The sequence below is a fragment of the Mycotypha africana genome (assembly GCF_025528875.1).
Source record: "Mycotypha africana strain NRRL 2978 chromosome Unknown BDF20scaffold_15, whole genome shotgun sequence".
Taxonomy (NCBI): Eukaryota; Fungi; Mucoromycota; class Mucoromycetes; order Mucorales; family Mycotyphaceae; genus Mycotypha; species Mycotypha africana.
This window is the reverse complement of record NW_026515739.1, coordinates 13681-31363: the sequence shown is the minus strand read 5'-3', so window position 1 is coordinate 31363 and position 17683 is coordinate 13681. Positions and strand designations below refer to the sequence as shown.

The following is a 17683-nucleotide window of genomic DNA, read 5'->3' as shown; positions in this document are numbered from 1 at the left end:
CCGAAGCTTCCATAGGTATGAGGTATCTTTATTTCATGATATGATTAAAAAAAAAAGAAGTGTAGGTAGCTAAACTAGCCTTTCGTTTTTTTTTTCATTTTAAACAGTATTCCAAAGTCTATCACCAGAATCACCGATGCCAGGGACAATATATCTATATGCAGGTTTCAGTTACTGCTGCCCAGAGACAGTTTCTGTACACACAATTGGAATTAAAACTTTAAACCTTACCCTGTGTTATCTAGCGTTTCATCAATGGCAGCAATGTAAATGTGGATGTCTGGATGTTTCTCTTGAAGTTGAGCAAGACCGATTTCCGACTATATCATGGATGTATCAGAGCATGCACCCCGTCATGTAGAGCACATAGTTAGTTATCATTTTTTATCGCAAAACCTATGTCAAAATGGATACCTACTCCAACAGCAGCCACGAATTTGATTTGAGAGCCTGACAATCCCCATTCTTTCAGCAAGTTCACTGTAGCCACTGCCGTGTTACCAGTAGCAATGACCGGATCCAACACATAGCATATATCGATATTAGGTTGATCCGGTAGCTTATTATAGTATTCCACGGGTTGGAGGGAGACCTTTTCACGATACAGACCCAAATGATAAACAGGTGCATCTGGGAATATATTCAAAAAGCCTAATCGAGAAAAAAAAAAAAAAAAAAAAAAAAAAAGGTCCCACGGGGGTAAGTCCATCGGCCCATAACATAGAACTTCATCTACATGTGTCATAATAGATCTACATGGAATAACTTACCATCTACAAACCCAAGACCAGACCTTAATACAGGAACGAGACCTACTCTTGCTGTCACTTCTCTCAATGCATAATCACCATAAGCGGTTTGAGTCTAAAAATTCCCCCCCAAGTACATAACCCCATCAGACCTTCTTCATTATTGCGCTATAGACGGTGGGGGTGGGGTGGGTTGACTGAAATACTTACTGTAGCTCCTTCACTGACTGTCAAATCATAGGATGCTTCATAGCCCAAGAGAATGGATAAGTCGCGTGTCAACTCCCTCACCTCTTTGGGACTCCTTTTAGCGTTTCTCAGTTGAGATAACTTTGTTATCACTAGAGGATGTTGACTGAGATGAAGATGAGTCATGTATCGTACGATTTGCTATCTATGAAAAACAAAAGAAAATGAGAAAAGAAGATGAAAGGGGGGGAAAAGAAGAAAGATATAAAAATAACAGCGAGTAAGTAGTAACAGGTTCAAAATGAGATGAAAATGAACCAGTTGAAAAACTGGATATGTGCATGATCACCGATGTATAGCTATTACACGGGCATCACATGAGATGAATGTTTCCCATTGTTTTCGTTTTATTTATCATTATTTATTGTTATTTAAACATGCAAACCTAAACCATAAGTCACTGGTGTGTGAAATGTACCTGTGTATGCGCACATGTGTGTGTGTGTGTGTGTGTGTATGTGCGTGGGTGTGCGTGGGTGTTTGCTGTAAGATACAATGAGAGCTTGATAAGGAACGACGCGCCACTCGTTTTTTCTCCCCCCCCCCTTCTTCTTTCTTCTTTTCTCCTTTACACTTCTTTTCAAATTTCGTTGCCCCCCCCCCTTTTCAATGACTCTAGCTACTGAAGACGAAACGACTTTACAGCAAATGCTAGATAAAGTAGAATCCTTGAAAGCTGATCAAGTAAAACTAGCCGAGCAGGTAAGAATGAAGAAGCTGGTCAAGTCATTCCCTTCTCTTTTCTGTTTTAGTATTTGACCCCATTTTGCTCACTTCTTGACTCACAAAGCTTGATAAATTATCGCTCAATTCTCCTGTAATGAACCACCCTGGTGCCATGTCCCCGTCCACATCCATCACTGCCATTACAAAGGACGAAGCTGTGGTGGGTAAAGCAGCTAGTGCTGCTGCCGATGCTTCCACAAACGCATCCCTATTCTCGCCAACATCTACTTCTCATCTTTATCCTGATCGTGTTATATTGACGAGTAAGTGCTTTGATAAAAAGGACAGAAAACGTAATAGCATAGGGGTCTTTGTTGACTCTTCTTTTTTGCAAGCTTACCCTGGTCAGCATGGTATCAAGCCTATGACTTTAAATTGGGGTGCAGAGGATCCTAAGGTAAGAGGGCCTATTGTTGCTTCTCGTCATTCAGGCAGTATTAAGAAAAGGTAGGTCCTTTTTTTTTTGTTATATAAAAAATGGTTCCACCTTCACCCTGAACAATTGCATCTTTTTTTCAACATTAGAAATGCTATTGGTGCCTATGGTGGCTCTTACTGTATCTATCGTGCATTAGCCATTGCTATCGGCGACTTACCTTCTGATCACCGTCCCAACTTTGACATGACCGAGCCTACCTTCAAAGTAGGACCTCATCCTTCTTGGTATGATCCTGAAAAGATAGTTTCTATTGATCCCTTTGGTCATATTGCTCCTCAAATCTTTAGAGAAGAATATGAGAATGGCTTAGATGTGAGGTAAAAAAACCCAAGAAGCATGATGTGGGCATTTGGATGCCTCGAGAGAAAGAGAAAGGGAAAAAAAAAAGAAGAATGCTTACCCTCTCTATGCTTTCTCCCCCCACCCATTTAGACCTACTATTGCTATTACAAGAGCTCATATGACCATGGCAGAAATGGAAATGAGTGTCAAGGACGGTAGCTTGGAAGTGGATGGTAAAATTGTTGTCAACTCGCGAGGTGATTTGGCTGTATCCAAGGCTGCTGTGGAGCCTGTTTGGTACTTGCCAGGCGTAGCCAAACGATTTGGAATTGAAGAATCACTCCTTCGCCGTGCACTTTTGTAAAACTGGCAACTTGGACTTTTACTCTACTTTTTTTTCTGAAAACCATACCCCTAACTTGAAACTGTTTTTTAACGTATCTGTAGCGAAGATACAGGCGGAATGTATCCAGAGTTGATTACTCGACCTGATTTAAAGGTGTTTTTACCTCCTATCGGTGGCATCAGTATCTATATTTTTGGTAATCCTGAATATATTTCAGGTAAATGCTTGAAGAGTCAAAACGTGAAAAAGTTGTTGCTGTGTCTGGCTGATGGGGACGATTGTATTCACATCATGTTTCATTCTTATGACTAAAAGACACATCTAAAAAATTGACACTTCGAGTGCATGACGAATGTAACGGGTCAGATGTATTTGGTAAGGTTTTCAAATTTCACACGTTTTATGGGGGGCAAATAAAAGGCATCTTCCTCTGTGACACCTAACCAATGCCTTTCTTTTTTGATAGGCAGTGATATCTGTACCTGTCGTCCGTATCTTATTTATGGTATTGAAGAATGCGCCAAACAAGCACAACAAGGCGGTGTCGGTGTGATTGTTTACTGTAAGGAGACATGAACGATGATGAATGGGACAAGGTGGGGAGTATCCCTTATTATAAACAGCACACTCACATGTCTTTTTCGTAGTTAGAAAAGAGGGTAGAGCTCTAGGTGAGGTCACCAAGTATTTAGTTTATAATGCACGTAAGCTTTTCAACCATAAAACGATAGCAACACCACTGTGGCTGAATAAATCAAGGAGATAACAATTGCACCCTTGATGATGTATTAGGCAAAAGACAAGCAGGTGGTGATACTGCAAGCAACTACTTTTTACGTACTGAATGCATTGCTGGTGTGAAGGACATGAGATTCCAAGCATTAATGCCAGATGTGCTACATTGGTTGGGTATTCAAAAGATAGACCGTATGATGGTAAGGGCTTTCAGAGTCACTGTTGGTATAGTTAGATTTTTATTGATTGTATTGTACTAAGCGGGCTATCACCTTTGGCTATTCTAATTTATATCTAGTCCATGTCAAATATGGTAAAGTGACGATGCAGGATGACCCATTTGTGTGCCCTTCAGGCAGAAACGAGCAGTATTGAAAAAATTGACTCATGTCCTACTTGTTTTGTTTGCCCTTTTCGCATGCATAGAAACATGACGCTATTGTTGGTTCCGGTATTCCGATTATCGAACGTGTGCCCATTCCTGAAGATTTAATCCCCGCTGACTCTAGGTAAAAAAAGAAAAGACTAATTGCGTATTTTTTTCACAAAACAATAACGGTGTTTCATTTTATCCGCCTTTGTTGCCCTTTGCTTATAGAGTCGAAATCGACGCAAAGATTGCTTCTGGCTACTTTACTACGGGTCAAGTGCTTGATGAGGAAGGCCTTTCGAACGTCAAAGGCCGTGATTGGGAAGATATCGAACACTGAAAAAGAGGGAAAAATGGGGCTACTTTGGTTATTGTAATAAAACCATTGGATCACGCCTCCACTGGCTGATTCCGTTTTCTATCTTTCTGTTTTTGACACGACACAACTCATAAATTGTACACCAAACAATGCCGATTCGTTCCTTAACGGCGGAGTATTATTGCATAATTTTGTCATAATATTCATGCGGATTTTTTTTCCCTCGATTCACTAAAACAAAGGGCTATATAAATGGAAATAAAGAGTTTCCTATTTCATATTTTTTTTTTTTTTGTTACTTTAATATTCAACATAATTTCTTTTTTTTATTTCTTATTCAACATAAGCTTGAACTAAGCCCCCCCCAACGCTAACAAAATGACACACTTTAGCAATACAGACTTGAAAAACGAAAACAATAATACGACCGCCGTCGTTGAATACCCTTTGCAGGATGATGATTTGACACATCCAGGCTTATACCGATACAAAATAAACACCATGCCTCATTATCCTTATCATTCAAGACCAACTCGTACAACAAAGAAGTTAAAAGAAGATGAAGACTGTGATTGGGATTTGTATCCAACCATAATGCGTGAAATCGAAAATCATGGAACTCCTGAACAAGTAGAAAAGCTGCATCGAATCTTGCAACGTTCTTAAAAAAAGCTCTCTTTTTTTTTTTTACTCATTCTCAAATCTATATTTTTTGCTTCTGTGAATTCTTTGTATTATTTATCATTTTTTATATGTACATAAGTCAATCAAGTTCAGTTTTATTTACAAATATATCATGAATTTCAATAAAAAGATTCAAATCATCTTTCCCCTCCCCACCCCCATTTCAGGGCTATATAAAAATTATACATTTGAAAAACATGGTTAGAATAAATCATTTACAAAAGTGGAGGCATCTGTTTCGTCCTCTTTGCCTCCTTCTCTTTGAAGCCTAGCTTGCCTCTTTTTCTCCCAAACCTTTCTTAGTAAGGACCTTATTGTATCTACATTATCATTCCAGTTGGCTTCAGCTAATCCAGTAGCTTTGTCGATCTGTTCAGACGTATAGACAAAATTCCAGGTACTACAAAATTCGGCTTCTTGCGGATCAAAATCTGGATCATACCGAGGATTCACAATATACGGAAAATAAGCTAGCGTGATGGGCTGTTTTCGTCTGGTCACCACATATTCGTTTGTGTCCACCTCGTCGTCGTCATGTCTAGAGATCAGGTCTTGTTCTTTTGACGTTGCTTCGAATAGAGTACATGTGCCTAAAGCATATTTCTCCTTACTTTTGCCGTCATTGACTGATGCTTCCTTGGGCCATCCTGCGCCTGATGGCCAACCTTCAATCCCTCTTCTTTTGATATAACTTTCTGCCCGGTCAAAATGAGGAGCCGTCTGTATATCCGCACTTAAATCTACGGCCAAGATGACGTCGACGTTGCGTCCGTTGCGTAGCAAGGGATAGAAGGGTATATTGTTATCCATGCCAGCATCCATAAGATACAATTCTTTAGCGTTCACCAAGGCATCTGGCCGTTCAAGAACAATTGTCTCTCTCTCGTTTTCTATATTGTGTTTTCCTTCTTTTGGCCGTGATGATGGTGTTGTTGTTGTTGTTGTAGTTGAGCGTACGGTGTTTGACATTTTATAGAATGGGTTAGGAAACGAGGAGGGTGAGATAGGATGATACGCAGACATCGTTGCTTCGTAACGAGTCATCGCTTCATCGATCTTGTTCAAAGAGCCTGAAGGTAAGAAACTGCGTATTTCTTGGTAAAAATGAACGAGACTAGCAGCAAAAGCCGATCCGAATGTGCTATCATGTATATACTTTTTGTTGGTAAAAAAAATCCCATGGGTTCTATCCCCCCCTCCCCCCCACTGCATTGCTCTTCCTTACCCCATGAGGATATCCAAGGTTTGTTCAGGTATTCTATCCACATTCTTGCCTTTTTCAAACTCTCTACCAAAACCCCATATAGGAACCCAAGCTTATCGATGTCGTATTTCGTTTGATATTAGCCTCAAAAAAAGAGACTACATATATATATATATATATATTTTTTTTTTCTTTCTTAGATGAGCTCACCTTCAATTTCTTCACAACCCATCTCGAAAGGAGTGAATTCAAACCATTGATATGTATCATGATGATTTTCCGTCTTTGCTTTTTCCAAAGCCTCGAGCTCTTTCACTTGTTCATTTTTCTTTTTACCCATCTGCTTTTTCAGTTCTTGGGTTCTATCCTCCGCCTTCTTTCCGTTGGAAATAATATCGTGTCGTACTACACAATAGATGGGCATCGGCTCTGAACCATCTTTCAAGTAGTCTGCCTGCTGCGATAATTGTAATACTTTAGGAGAATCTACGTCCTTTTCTCCCCTTGCGTCTTGCCTCGTTGCAGCTGCTGTAGGCTGTGTTGACAAAGACCTTTTCGTCAACAATCGGCCGCCCATGAGAACGCCAAATAGGTCCACAAAACTAATGTCTCCTTTTTGTTGACTATAGCGTTGTATAACACCTTGTAACAGCATCTTACTTTTCTCGGGCGAGGAGGTTAAAAGCTGAATAAAATTGGATATATTGGCCCAGTGTGTATTGAGTTGCTCTTTAAAGTGAGCTTTCATACGGGCAGGATCCGCCTGTGTCAATGGATGGTAATACAACGACATGGACCAACAGGATCCTGAAATGCCCGAGAAATACATGACAGTGTCCAAAAAGCCAGATGCTTTCATGGCCTGCAAGTAACCTGTGAGCCCTACCATGGCACGATACCCACCTCCACTGGTAGCGAGTCCAATGACGGGTATATCTCTTACGTCGATCTGGGCGGCATCTTGATGAATAAATTTTGCAAAAGCTTGTTTTTGAAATTGTTTTCGTTTGTCAATGAAGGCTTTCTCTTCTGCTGATAAATCATTTCCTTCTCTTTTTGTATATGTAGACTGGAAGCAATTAGTTCTCTCTCTCTCTCTCTGTTTCCCTAGCCAATTACATAATCATTCATGAAAGTGTTCTTTTCTACCTCACGATCGCATCTCTGGTTATTTCTGGGTATAGTTTTGAATCTTGCATTTCATTCTTTACTTCATCTACAATCCTTCGAAATTCCTCCATACTTAAATAGTCCCAGAGATGGGCATACCCCTCTCGTAACTTGCTGAATTGTGTTATAAACTGTGGGTAAAGTTCTGCCAATTTGGCGTTGATAACATCGACTGAAGGCAGCTCTGGCCATTCCAGTTTTTCAGTCAACCGACCTCTTTTGTTTTGCTGTTGCTGTTGCTGCTGTGCTGATGGTGGTGCTGGGGTTGGCTGCTGATTCTCTTTTTTGTTATGGTCTGTGACCAGCGATGCAATGAATCGATTGAATTTGCGAGCTTCTTCTTCCAAGGATCGCCTTTCTTTCGCTGCAATGTCATCGTGGCTTTCAACTATTGCTTGTTCATCCCTCTTTTCTGACGATGTTTTATCGTTTTTTTTGGATAAAAAAGGAAGCGTCCAAAATGGACTTTTGGACGTTGAATAGTGTCGGCTGTTGGCTTGCATGGAGGACCCATTTCCTAATGATGAAGGTACAACAACTCGTTGCTTGACACAATGCCTACCCATGGTTGTTCTCGAGATATTTCTCAAAGGAAAGAAAAAGCATTTTATTTCAGTTGGTTGCCTTAACAGTCTTGCATACGATAGCATTCTGTTAGTCAAAGGCAAATGAGTAAAATAGAGAGAAAAGGAATGGAAAAGAAAGGGGAGATGGAACCTTTTTTTTTTCCCCTTAAAAATAGGACGCAAGGGGAGATCGAAAGAAGAACCTACCATATATGGTAATCATGAGTTCTATCACAATTCTCTTTCCATTCTATCTGCAACTGATGGGCAAAGGTTGCACAAATGACATATGAACGGTGTTCTCGTCTTTGAACAGCAATCATGCTTCCTATCGCTTGAAAGTCTCTTGGGTGGTGGTTTTTTTTTTTTTTTTACATACATTTTTATTTGTTTAAATTGAAACTATCTACTTCATGCAATCCCTGATCCTAAACTACCTGACTTTTAAAATTCAAAATGTCAAGTGTGGTGATCAAAACTACTCAACATAAAGAAACAAACTTCTTAATAGAAAGTAGAAGGACGCTTGGCAACGAAGAGAGCACGGTGCTTCTTGTCGGCCTTGGCAATACGGTGAGGTAAGGGGAAAGAAAGCTTGGGAACCAAGAGTTGCTTGATGTATTGGCGACGAACATCGGCATCCTTGATTTCAGCAACACGGATGATTTGAACAGATCTGAAACGGGCACGATGACGAGCAGCCATATCTTGATCTATAATGTTATGTAAAACCCCACACACACACAAAATGAAGAATGGGTTAGCTCAACATTCATAGTCATCTCCTCAATCCAAACTATCCAATCCTATTTCTATACATACAGCAAGTTTCAACAGCTTCAACACGAGACATGGCACGGTATTCCTTGTACATGTTGTGGGTACCGGAACGAGAATCGTAACGGATCCAGATACCAAAGTTCTTGATTTGTTCAGGGCGCTTTTCGGTGATCTAGAAGAAGGAAATGTGAATCAATTGTACCATTAGCATTGTGTTGTTTTACTCGCAGGTAATAATGTATCTAATGGATATTTACAATGTTGACGGAAACGATTTCACCAGCAGCCTTCTTGACCTTACGGAGCTTCTTCAAGAAGTACCAGAAACGAGACTTGGCAACAACAACATTAGGAGCAAAGATGCGCATGCGGAAAAGCTTAGGAGTAGGCTCTTGAGCGGAAGGGAGCTTGCGTCCAACCACCTGATATTCTGTGAACTATTCAAAATGGTGCAGAAAACATCAAATCAAAACGATTAGAATTGGCTGTACAATGTTGGAATGTCTGTCACTTCAACAAGATTCGTAATGTAGGACAGAGAAAAAAAGACAAAATGGGCGGGGTGATGTAGGTAACAAATTGCAATGGACTGTTACAAAATGCTATAATGCTGACATGGCGAATTTCCAAAATGTAACTCTCATGCTGGAAATGACGTTGTATTTCCCAAATTCAAATAGCCTCTACAATATCCCTTCAAATAGCCGGTGGGTGTATTGATGGATGCATATCCTATTGCAATGGATGGATGGAAGGGTGTAGTAGGTCATTCATGCAATTCTAAATCTGTTGTATCACATATATCGTTCCTTTCATCCATTCTGTCTTTTATCGAAATCCTGTCTATTGTTTGGAAGTTATCCGAGTTTATGAATAGGGTACTTACTCTAGCCATGTTGCCTTAGTTAGAAAAGAAAGGAGGATTGCCCCGTTTACACCCTTTCTCTTTCCCTTTGGGTTGCTTTTTGCACTTCTTGTCTGGCCCGCTCCATCCTTACTTCGATTTTCTAAGGTTCGTGCGGAGTTTCATTTTTAGACAACACCACCCACCCACCCCACTTCTTTCCAGTGTACCCATAGCACTCATTTTTTTATTCACTGAATGAATTAGAAAGCCCATACAGCTATCCATTCTTAGTATAAAGAGTATATTTTATATTCATAAAATAGCCTTATCCTTGTTTGTTGGGGAAAAAAAAAACCACAAGAAGTGGAGTATAACAACAATAAAAATATGGACAAAAAGGTTTTATCGACCTTCAGATAGACACACTTGTCATACAAAGTTCACTTTTTATTTGGTTCATTATAATTTATGTTCTTGTTTATATGTATGAAAAAAGGGACTTAATGCCTGTTTTTGTGAAGAATTCTTTGTCCAGTGCTTGCTTGATAAGCATACTTGACCTTTTGCGAGTTGCTATTATTTTCCTCTTCCTGTTCATCCACATCTTCATTGAAGAGAACGTCATCAAAAATATCTTCTCTCAAACCAGTATCATGATCGATAATCCAATGGAACTTTTCGTCGCCCAATTTGACATATTGAAAGTCGGCACAATCGTCCTTATACTCGTTACCGATACCCAAATATTTGCCACCAATAGTAGATATAGTATAATCATTATTTATCTTGTAAATGTTGTTATCATAACCTGTGCAACTTTGAGATTCTGGTCTTTCTTGTCCACCAAGACAATAACCTTGATAATCGCCATCGGTAATGTACAAGTGACAGAAGCCGTCATCATCACAGTCAGTTAATTTGAAGTGAACACCATAACCTGTACTTTGAACTTTGAGATATTTATCGTAGGTTTGTTTGCATTCGCCGCCAAAGAAGGGTACTTTGTCGTAGTTGAAGCCTAATAATCGAAGAGACGTTGGAGTACGGATGCGGAAACGATCTGAAGAGGCGCAAGCAGCATCCGTAGGACTGATTCGATAGACTGCAGTAAGCGAAAGAAGTAGTAGTGTAGAAGCAGGGCTCGAGAATAGCATGATTGAATACGATAAGAGTAGGTTTTAACCGCGCAAGAAAAGAAGAAGATACATGCTGCTCGTTTATGAAGAAATTGAAATATCATGCTGGTTTCTATGACGAGGGTTTGACAATTTCTGGCAATCAGAAAGCCCATCCAAAAAAGAAGGTTTATGAACGTCATTGGATGATAAAAAAATTTCGTGTTTAAGGTTGGGTAGAGAAAGTGAGAAAAAAGAAAATCAAAGGAAAAAACAAAATTAAGGCCGAGCATAATACTCCTAAAGTAAAGGGTGTAGGTGCATTTTGCCTAGATTTCTGTTCTTAGTGACCAAAGTGTCCAAGATACTCTTGATAATAACTTTTTGCAACTCAATGATGCGCGAGACATGGCAGGTCAAACTCAGTCATATTGCTTTACTTATTGTAAGTAAGCTCGTCCACCGATCATTTTTCTAGCTGAATGAGTATTTTTTATTTTGATCTTTGGCTCCAAGTTCGTACAAAGATGTTGGTTACTAAAGTTATTTACATTTTTTTTTTTTTTTGGTACTAAATTAAAATGTGGTTGCACGCACTTGCTGCACTCTATTTTGAGCCACAAAGCCTTTTTCAGTGGAAAACGCATTCATTTTTGGATCATATTTGACTGCATAATACCAATTATCTGGCCTGGCCTCTATCACACCTAGCCATGTTCCTTTGTTAAATTGTAACTCTTCGGGTTTACCACTATGCCAATCAGTAAGCGTCACTCCTGTGGAATAATGTAATATTAAGTAAATGAAATTGCAATGGACAGTACTTAAGATATATATACTTACCCCAAAATAAGATGGAGGGTTGTTGCTGCTGTTGGTAATTGCCTGACGCTGACTGTTGATGAGGCTGTATAGGCATCGCCGATGGAGGCGTTTGTTGGCCATAACGATTGTTGACATAACCTAAAGCGGAGTGAGTGTACGCAGATACAGCAGCAGCAGCAGCAGTAGTAGTAGTAGTAGTAGTAGTAGTAGTAGCGGCGGTAACAGGAGGTGCCATATTGACTACTGCTTGTGGATAATAGGCAGAACCATGGGAAACATAAGGAGGCTGATGCTGAGAAGGCTGAAAAGATTGTGTTCGTTGAGTATACTGCTGTACATAAGGTACAGAATAAGGATGCTGCTGCTGCTGCTGTGCTGGCGGTAGGATATTAGTATATACAGCATTTTGCTGGACGTTATTTGTAGTGCTTGGTAAATGTTGTTGCACACTGGTATTATTTGTCTGTCTAGTATCTGTATAAGTAGATCGATGACCATTTGCTGCTATATTATCTTGGGTTGCGACAACCTCCATTGGAGGCTGCTGATCAGTGATTCCTGTACTTGGCTCAGGATTTAGACTGTCTTCCATCAGAGATGGCGGCTGAATTTCATTCATATCCTTGGGCTTTATCGTGTTAGTCTTTGCTGGTGCTGCTTCATTATTTGCTACTTTTTTGGTTTTATCGTCATCTTTCTTTTTCTCCAAGACTCCCAACTCTTCAAGCAAGCTTTGATAAGAAAAATTGCATACTGCGTCAATATCAGCAGAAAGTGGTCTCCTTCGAGTGGTTGTGGAAGACCTTCTAGCTCTACCATCAGTACTTCTTTTTATTTTGCTTGCTCTAACGGTACCTGTAATACCATCCATATCACTTTCCTGGCCAAGATGGCCTAGATCGAACATATTGTTACCAATTGCAAAAACGACCTTGGCTCGAGGATCAATAGATATATTTCCTTCCTCTTCTTCGGATTTTCTATCAGACTTTGTGTCGGTGTCGTCATCTTCATCAGATGTGTCATTGGAAGATAGGGATGATATCTCGGGCACAACGAGCACAGGGAATGCAGTTGAGGAGTCAGGCACAGTGCCATGTAGAGACGATTTTGTGGATTTTTGGAAAGCCTCGGCCGCTGTCGGAGACGTTGTCTCTGACGAACTTGTTGTCGATGAATCGACCGCTTCGTTTGCGCAATTTTTAGAAATGGCATCGATGGTGCCTTCCTCTATCAACGGTGGCAGTTTCTCTCTATGCATTTTAGTTAAAGAAGATGCTGTGGATGCTGCAGAAGAAGTGGCTGTGGCAATGGGTGGTAATGGCTTATTTGCCTTTCTTATCAATGACGTTCTCCTCTCTGCAGCCGTTTTTTTCCTGTTTTCTTGGGAGCTTTGCTCTGGTGGCATGTCATATTTGGCTGTATTGGAAGAAGTCTCTACTTCTCTCGTCTTTAGGCCATCGTTCATTAGGCGCTCTTGCTCTGGTATTGTATGTGCAGTATTCGTTATATTCCTTTTAACAGTACTGAGCTTTTCTCCAGCTGAGACTGTGTCCTCCCTCAAAACAGCTGTATTTGTGTACATTATTAATTCTGCTGGAACCTCAAAATGGGCAGTGGTATATCGTTGAAATGTCTTTTGAGGATCATCAAAATAATCAACGAATATCTCAGCTTCGGGTATGTGGGGTCCGGTGGCTGCTGTTTGAATGAATGTCTGAATATCTTTGGCAGGATGATATTGCTCGAGTGCATTCCATAATCGTTCGTGTGACTATAAACATTGAGGACAAAACAGTTTTGGGAGTAACATTAGCAGTTGCCTAATATGGGTTTTTTAGAGAGTTTTTGGGTCTGTTTACCTGTTGTTCTTGGTTCGTTGCAAACGAAAGAAGCTCAAGGTATTTTGTAAAACTGTGTTGAATGTATTCCAGCCTTTTTCTTTCCAGCGCTTGATAGGTCTATGGAAATTGGGAGATCAAATTTAAGATGCTTGTGCCTAAAAAAGAAGCGATAAGAGGTTAAGCTTACATCGCATGCTAACTTCCACATTCTGTTCCATGCTACTGTAGCATCAGCTACTCTATCGCAAGCATTTCTGTATTCCTGTTCTATAACACGGAAGAAAATAATACATTATTGATTAAGCACTCCTTTCCAGCACAGTTACCCTATGCTTTATTATTTCCAATGTTACCTTGTATTTTGGCTTCTTGTTGTAGCCTCTCAATTTTCTGTCTGACCCTCTCTGCTTCACGACCAGACAATGAATGTAACTGCGTTTGCATTCCTACTACTTTTGCACAATCTGCTTCATATTTCTCTTTCACCTTTGTTAGATAAGATCTGCTATTCTGCTTCAATTTGAAGGCTTTCTCAACGCTGGTTTGAGTGAGCTTTCGTTTATCTTTGTGCTCGAGAATAAAAGCGTCCAGGTCTACTTCCAAGCTTGATTTGATTTTCTGGGCTAGATGAATGTGTGTCTCAGCCATACGTTCCGTTTCTTTGTTAGCAGAAGAGAGCAGATCATGCAAAGTGCTGTAACAGTAATTCCATTCAGCAAATCAGTCATACTGGTTGGATATAACAGTGAACCATGCAACCTTACCCAAGCTCGGCTGAACCAATCCCTGATTTGGCATGTTTTAATAATTTACGTCCAAATTCTTCGTGTAGAGATGCTCTAAGCAAACATCAAGGTGAATGGAGTCTAGGTTAAGCGGGGGAAAGGAAAGAAATCTGGCAAGGTATCTGCATACCTTAAACTGTAGAATGATTTCACTTCTTCGAATGTTTTCTTCGTACTATTGAGCTTTTCAGTGAGTGCATAGTACCCTTCGTCCGCCAATCCCTGAATGTAAAAATTTAGTGAGCATACATCTTGTTGCGTTCATCAATGTTTCTGATCTACCCAAAAATTGTTTGAAAAGCTTTGTTCTGCAGGAGTAATTGTAACTGCCATGAGCCTCGTAAGTTAAACTAATGGTTTAAACAAAGAATCAAAAAAGAAAGAAAGAAAATGACAGCGAAATATCCTGTTGAAAGAGAAAATGAGCCGTTCAATGTTCATTTTCCTATGTTTTCATGCCAAAATATTGCCTTTTTTGTACTTCTGTGTCTCGATTTTTTTGGTGTCTGAAAAATTGGGACGCGCATAAGGTGTCGTCCAAAAAACTGGAAGCGCGGCGGTCTCTTGCGGGTTTTTCTTTTATATTTTTTATTGTACTAGAGTTTAAGGGACCGTTTACGATGGAGAAACCTCCAGTTAAAAGAAAAAGATTGACCTCGCCTTCAGGCGATGAAGAAGCTGAACTGCTCAAGCAGCAGCAGAGCACACAAACGCAATTCCAAAAGGATGAAAAGATCGAAAAAGCTGACTTACTATTGCAGGAACAACAGGAACAATTACCTCCAAAATCAGTTTCATCGACGGTTAATGACAAAGCTGATCGTCGAGTTTCTTTTGCACCCTTAAAAGAAAGCTCTAACCAACCGCAGCCTATGGCAGAGAATGATGAACTGAAAAAGAAACAGCCGCGATTAGTGATGAAAAAAATGGTTTTGAATAACTTTAAATCCTATGCTGGTCGACAAGTAATCGGTCCATTTCATAAAGTAAAGATTCAAGCCAATGTATTACACGTTATCAACAAACATCTAACTTTTTCATCCCATTTTTTATTTAGTCATTCAGTGCTAGTAAACTATCGATATAGAAGTTTTTTTTTTTTTTGACACATCTTTCCATCTATTTAATACTAAACGTCTTTCTTCTCACTCTTTCTTAAGTTGTCGGACCCAATGGTTCAGGAAAATCTAATGTAATTGACGCTTTGTTATTCGTTTTTGGTTATCGTGCCAATAAAATGAGACAAGGCAAACTGTCAGAATTGATCCACAATTCAGCTAAACATCCTGACTGCACTCAATGTTCTGTGGAAATTCATTTTCAAGAAATTATCGATGGCAATACAACCAATGATTACACTATCGTACCGAATTCTCAACTTGTTGTGTCTCGTCAAGCCAGTAAAAACAATACGAGTCGATATTATATCAACGGCAGGGGTAGCAACTTTACCGAAGTGACCACTCTTTTAAAGGATCGCGGTATCGATCTGGATCATAAGCGATTTCTGATATTGCAAGGTGAAGTGGAATCTATTGCCCTTATGAAACCCAAGGCACGTGACGGTAACGATGACGGTTTATTGGAGTACTTGGAAGACATTATTGGTACCTCCAAATATAAAGACCCTATTGAAGAAGCCAGTGGCCGCTTAGAAGTCCTGAACGAAGAGCGTGCAGAAAAGTTGAGCCGTGTCAAATACGTCAGTCGAGAAATGGATGGCATGGAAGACAAGAAAGCCGAGGCAGAGAATTATTTGGAAAATGAAAATGAACTGACTCGTAAAAAGAATGAGTTGTATCAAATATACCAGTATGAAGCGAAGGGTAATATACAAGTAGCAACTCAGGTGATCGAAGAGTTGCATACAAAATTGACTGAGGAAGCTCAGAAATACGAAAGCATTGAGAAGGAAAAAGCAGAAATTGGTAATAAATACCAAGACTTTGTGAATGATTATAATCGCGTAGAGGCGGATACAAGCAGTTTATTAAAACGACAATCCAAATTGGAGAAAGAAGAAGTAGAAATTCGTGAAAGTAAAGCGCATTTGGAAAGCAAACTGGAGAAGGGTCGCGCTACGTTGGCTTCAGATCGTGCAGCTCGTACAGCAGCCCAAGAAGCCATAAAAAAAAATGCGGAAGAATTGAAACAGAGAAAGGTCGAGCTCACTGATTTGGAAAATCAATTGAAAGGAGAGGAGGAGAAACTTGAGACAATCAGTCAAGAATTAAAGGGCAAAACCGACGGTTATATGGCACAGATCGAAGAGCATCAACGAAAACTTGTTCCTTGGAACGAAAAGATTAACGAAAAACGCAAAACCATAGATGTAAAGAAATCAGAAAGCGAAATTTTGGCAGATAAGATTGTTGCTGGCGAAAAGGCCTTGAAAGAAGCGGAAGAAGAAATAGCTAGACTTCAACGATCAGTGAAGGACAAAAAGAAAGAAATCAAAGATTTACCTGATAAGAACAGAGAGCTCACAGTAGAGATCAAGGAATTAGAACGATATTTGGTCACTTTGAACAAAAAGGAATCCGACCTTCGTAATAATTTGAGCCATGCACGTCAAAAAGCCGATGAAGCAAGAACTTCTATGCAGCATTTCCAAAGTCGTGGAAAAGTTCTGGATAGCATTTTACGTTTACGTGACACTGGCCGTATTGAAGGCATTTATGATCGACTAGGTAGTTTAGGTGTGATTGATGATGCTTATGATGTCGCCATCTCCACAGCCTGTCCTGCTCTTGACAATATTGTTGTTGAAACAGTTGAAGCAGCTCAAGCCTGTATTGAATATCTTAGGAAAAACAACCTTGGACGTGCTGTGTTTACGGTGTTAACGCAACTGGGAAGACAACGATTTGATACGATTAGTACACCGGAAAACGTTCCTCGCTTGTTCGATTTAATTCAGCCCAAAGATGAAAAATTTAAGCCTGCCTTCTATAGCGTCTTAAGGGATACCCTGGTAGCGGAGGATATGCGGCAAGCCAACCGAATTGCTTACGGTAAGAAGCGTTGGAGAGTTGTCACCATGGATGGCAAATTAATTGAGAGGTCTGGTGCTATGACGGGTGGCGGGAACAAACAGCTGAAAGGTGCCATGAGCTCTGTGTTTAAAGATGATGGTGTTAGTGCTGACGTTGTCGCAGAATTGGAACGTGAGAGAGACAAGTTAGAAAGAGAGTACCGTAGCGTAGCTGATGAGAAAAGAGCGTCTGAAAGAGCTCTTGCTCGAAAACGAGACCAATTGCCGAAGATGGACGTCATTCTGGAGAAACTTCAAATGGATTTAAAGAGTATGGAAAGTCAAATGGAGGATGAAGAAGGAAGATTGGAGGAGCTAAGGTAAAGTTAAGATGCTATGATACAACGGTGGAAATACGACACAGTATTAAGCATTATTGTGATTAACTAGAGCTCAAACAGAACCAAGCCCAGCAGATGTTGCAGAGCAAACACAGATTAAAGCCGAAATAGAAGAGCTTGAAAAAGAACTAACAAGTCTGAAGAAACAAACAGCTGAAATTGAAGCAACTATTGCTAGCTTGCACGAAGACATCATGAACGTCGGCGGTGCTGATCTACGTCAACAAAAAGCATGTGTTAATGATGTCCGTAAGAAAATTGATACTCTCAATA

General features: G+C 40.0%; 7 protein-coding genes across 7 annotated transcripts; 2 read left to right on the top strand and 5 right to left on the bottom strand.

The window, feature by feature from the left end:
- Positions 1–10: 10 nt before the first annotated feature.
- On the bottom strand, positions 11–1519 carry BDF20DRAFT_899579 (uracil phosphoribosyltransferase-domain-containing protein). Its single transcript, XM_053082684.1, has 5 exons — positions 960–1519; positions 771–864; positions 419–651; positions 232–320; positions 11–154 (listed from the first exon to the last, which is right to left on the bottom strand). The coding sequence occupies exons 1-5, from the start codon at positions 1122–1124 to the stop codon at positions 100–102; spliced, it is 636 nt and encodes a 211-aa protein (XP_052931078.1). The 5' UTR covers positions 1125–1519; the 3' UTR covers positions 11–99.
- Positions 1520–1545: 26 nt separating this feature from the next.
- On the top strand, positions 1546–4517 carry BDF20DRAFT_899554 (GTP cyclohydrolase N terminal-domain-containing protein). Its single transcript, XM_053082683.1, has 13 exons — positions 1546–1700; positions 1789–1987; positions 2060–2171; positions 2250–2480; positions 2596–2805; positions 2893–3008; positions 3107–3166; positions 3258–3353; positions 3439–3495; positions 3584–3726; positions 3825–3839; positions 3953–4035; positions 4125–4517. Exons 1-13 carry the CDS (start codon positions 1608–1610, stop codon positions 4234–4236), a joined length of 1527 nt encoding a protein of 508 aa, XP_052931077.1. The 5' UTR covers positions 1546–1607; the 3' UTR covers positions 4237–4517.
- A 103-nt stretch (positions 4518–4620) lies between these two features.
- Positions 4621–4830, top strand: BDF20DRAFT_806501 (uncharacterized protein; the record flags this gene model as incomplete). Its single annotated transcript, XM_053076524.1, has 1 exon — positions 4621–4830. A coding segment is annotated over one exon (210 nt), but the record flags the coding sequence as incomplete, so codon positions are not given.
- Positions 4831–5100: 270 nt separating this feature from the next.
- On the bottom strand, positions 5101–7776 carry BDF20DRAFT_829479 (acyl transferase/acyl hydrolase/lysophospholipase; the record flags this gene model as incomplete). Its single annotated transcript, XM_053078322.1, has 6 exons — positions 5101–5781; positions 5857–6040; positions 6125–6215; positions 6314–6606; positions 6667–7155; positions 7253–7776. The coding sequence occupies 6 exons, from the start codon at positions 7774–7776 to the stop codon at positions 5101–5103; spliced, it is 2262 nt and encodes a 753-aa protein (XP_052931075.1).
- A 567-nt stretch (positions 7777–8343) lies between these two features.
- On the bottom strand, positions 8344–9526 carry BDF20DRAFT_982464 (60S ribosomal protein L18ae; the record flags this gene model as incomplete). The annotated part of the gene is made up of 4 exons (XM_053085139.1): positions 9506–9526; positions 8877–9056; positions 8662–8791; positions 8344–8552 (listed from the first exon to the last, which is right to left on the bottom strand). Exons 1-4 carry the CDS (start codon positions 9512–9514, stop codon positions 8344–8346), a joined length of 528 nt encoding a protein of 175 aa, XP_052931074.1. The 5' UTR covers positions 9515–9526.
- Positions 9527–9871: 345 nt separating this feature from the next.
- On the bottom strand, positions 9872–10677 carry BDF20DRAFT_899542 (uncharacterized protein). The gene has a single exon (XM_053082682.1). It carries the CDS (start codon positions 10618–10620, stop codon positions 9967–9969), a length of 654 nt encoding a protein of 217 aa, XP_052931073.1. The 5' UTR covers positions 10621–10677; the 3' UTR covers positions 9872–9966.
- BDF20DRAFT_1004693 (uncharacterized protein) lies at positions 10678–14552 on the bottom strand. Its single transcript, XM_053074671.1, has 9 exons — positions 14517–14552; positions 14318–14441; positions 14166–14257; positions 14015–14089; positions 13604–13944; positions 13438–13517; positions 13269–13367; positions 11425–13180; positions 10678–11357 (listed from the first exon to the last, which is right to left on the bottom strand). Exons 2-9 carry the CDS (start codon positions 14366–14368, stop codon positions 11158–11160), a joined length of 2694 nt encoding a protein of 897 aa, XP_052931072.1. The 5' UTR covers positions 14369–14441; positions 14517–14552; the 3' UTR covers positions 10678–11157.
- Positions 14553–17683: the final 3131 nt, after the last annotated feature.